Raw genomic sequence first — 2486 nt, forward strand, 5'->3', positions numbered from 1 at the left:
TCTATAGTCTAGTCTATAGTCTAGTCTATAGTCTAGTCTATAGTCTAGTCTATAGTCTAGTCTATAGTGTAGTCTATAGTCTAGGCTATAGTCTAGTCTATAGTCTAGCCTATAGTCTAGTCTATAGTCTAGTCTATAGTCTAGTCTATAGTCTAGTTTATAGTCTAGTCTATAGTCTAGTCTATAGTGAAGTCTAGTCTATAGTCTATAGTCTTGTCTATTGTCTAGTCTATAGTCTAGGCTATAGTCTAGTCTACATTCTAGTCTATAGTATAGTCTACTGTCTAGTCTATAGTCTAGTCTATAGACTAGTCTATAATCTAGTCTAACGTCCGATCTATAGTATATTCTATGGTCTAGTCTGACTTTCTAGTTCTTTTTCGTTTTTCAACATGTATTTTTTGATGTTTTTGTATTTTTTATACGGACTATTTTTTTTAACTCATCATTGTGAAGAGTGTATAGGATTTTGCACAGTCGAATATAAAACTCTTTCATGTTTAGTTCCATTTAATACAGTAGAATAGTTTGGTCCGGTTTTCTGATTAATGCTTCTGTTTTTATTATAATTTAATCTTATAACCAAAATTAACTCTCTCTCTCTCTCTTTTTTTATTGATTACAACATTGAAACTTTAGATGCTAAACAAAATTCCGAGTCCACATTAAATTTATCAAATAATAACAACAACAGCACAAGTGATACGCTCAACAATAACCACAGCAACAGCAACAATAATAATTCCGGCAATAATACTATACGTAATTCAACAACATCGTTAAATACCACAACAGTCAACACCACCACAAATTGTGCTCTTAATGGTAATGACATGATATCTCCCGTAGTCATGGCCAAATTCTTAGAAGATGAATTAAAGGCTGGTGAAATTAAACACTGTGATACTTGTCAGTGTTCCAAGGACCTAACAGTGTTGGCCGATGTATCACGCTCATATTCGGTGGCCACGCAAACTCCATTCGTTATAAATTCCAATAGCAGTAATGGTAATCTCAATGATTCAATGGCTCAGCTATGTTTGAGATGTTATAGCAATCTTAACTCGCCTTCACGCACAAATAGTCCGTTCACTAAAAATCTTCTTAAATCTAGTGATTCGGTAATATCGGAAACGAAGAGTTCGGTATCGGATCTTAATGAAATGGATAAATTGTTTACGCCTGCGAAAAAAGATGATTTAATGGTTAATCCCATATTGGGACATCATCGTTTGTGTGAGCGTACTTCTCTTCTCAAAGGAGTGCAGGGTCAAGCTGGCCAAACGGCTAAAACTTCTTACAATACAATTTTAGACAATATGAGAACCTTAAATGGATATCAGAGACGTTTTATAGATGGCGGAGGTACAGCTCTGGAATTGTTGGAGGAACGTTCTAAACTTCTGAATAACAAAAAACATTCTCTGAAAATGATTACTCACGAAGATATAAACGGTAATGAGGATTTAGAAGATGAGGAAAAACCATTATTGGGTTCTAATATGCTGCAGTCTAATCTCATGGACGCTGAGCTGGAGGAAAGGGAGTCCTTAAAGATTAAGAGTAAATTAAGAACAGAAAGTTCATGTGAACTAGGAGTGTCATCCAGGGATCCTATTAAATCTCCCACAGCTAGTACTAAAAGTGCTTTAGATCCCAAGGTAACAAATGGACTGTTAAAAACACAGATCTCTGGCAGTGTGAATAGTGTGTGGAGTAAGTCGAGCAGTTGTGAAGGTGCTAAAATGTTTGAAAATTTCAATCGAAATCTTATAAAAACAATAAAGGTAGGTTTTTGGTATTAAAGTAATCCTTTATGTTGTGAGTGGTTTCGAAAAATTAACTAAACTAGAATTGAACCAAAACTAAACTAAAACAAAACTAGACTAGAACTGAACTAGAACTGAATTAGAACAGAACTAGAACTGAACTAAAACTGAACTAGAACTAAACTAGAACTACAACTAGAATTAACCTGAAACTGAACTAGAACTGAACCAAAAAACTGAACTAGAACTGGACTATAACTGAACTAGAACTGAACTAGAACTGGACTAGAACTGAACTAGAACTGAACTAGAGATGAACTAGAACTGAACTAGAACTGAACTAGAATTGAACTAGAACTGAACTAGAACTGAACTAGAACTGAACTAGAACTGAACTAGAACTGAACTAGAACTGAACTAGAACTGAACTAGAACTGAACTAGAACTGAACTAGAACTGAACTAGAACTGAACTACAACTGAACTAGAACTGAACTAGAACTGAACTAGAACTGAACTAGAACTGAAATAGAACTGAACTAGAACTGAACTAGAACTAAAACTGAACTGGAACTAAAACTGAACTAGAACTGAACTAGAACTAAAACTGAACTAGAACTAAACTAGAACTGAACTAGAACTGAACTAGAACTAAAACTGAACTAGAACTGAACTAGAACTGAACTAGAACTGAACTAGAACTGAACTAGAACTGAAC

General features: G+C 34.6%; 2 protein-coding genes across 2 annotated transcripts in view; one reads left to right on the top strand and one right to left on the bottom strand.

The window, feature by feature from the left end:
- The window catches only part of LOC111680490 (uncharacterized protein DDB_G0271670-like), a 3608-nt gene extending 2773 nt beyond the window's left edge, over nucleotides 1–835 (bottom strand). The window contains exon 1 of the mRNA XM_023442144.2: nucleotides 758–835. Coding sequence (XP_023297912.2) covers nucleotides 758–835 — 78 coding nt within the window. The remainder of the gene's footprint in view (nucleotides 1–757) is intronic.
- On the top strand, nucleotides 350–1853 carry LOC124420344. Its single transcript, XM_046952835.1, has one exon. The coding sequence runs from the start codon at nucleotides 834–836 to the stop codon at nucleotides 1803–1805; it is 972 nt and encodes a 323-aa protein (XP_046808791.1). The 5' UTR covers nucleotides 350–833; the 3' UTR covers nucleotides 1806–1853.
- Nucleotides 1854–2486: the final 633 nt, after the last annotated feature.

This window comes from Lucilia cuprina, chromosome 5 (genome assembly GCF_022045245.1).
Source record: "Lucilia cuprina isolate Lc7/37 chromosome 5, ASM2204524v1, whole genome shotgun sequence".
Taxonomy (NCBI): Eukaryota; Metazoa; Arthropoda; class Insecta; order Diptera; family Calliphoridae; genus Lucilia; species Lucilia cuprina.

Bases quoted from the DNA above. Each gene is read 5' to 3' on its own strand.
- LOC124420344 (XM_046952835.1), top strand. From the start codon at position 834: ATGATATCTCCCGTAGTCATGGCCAAATTCTTAGAAGATGAATTAAAG.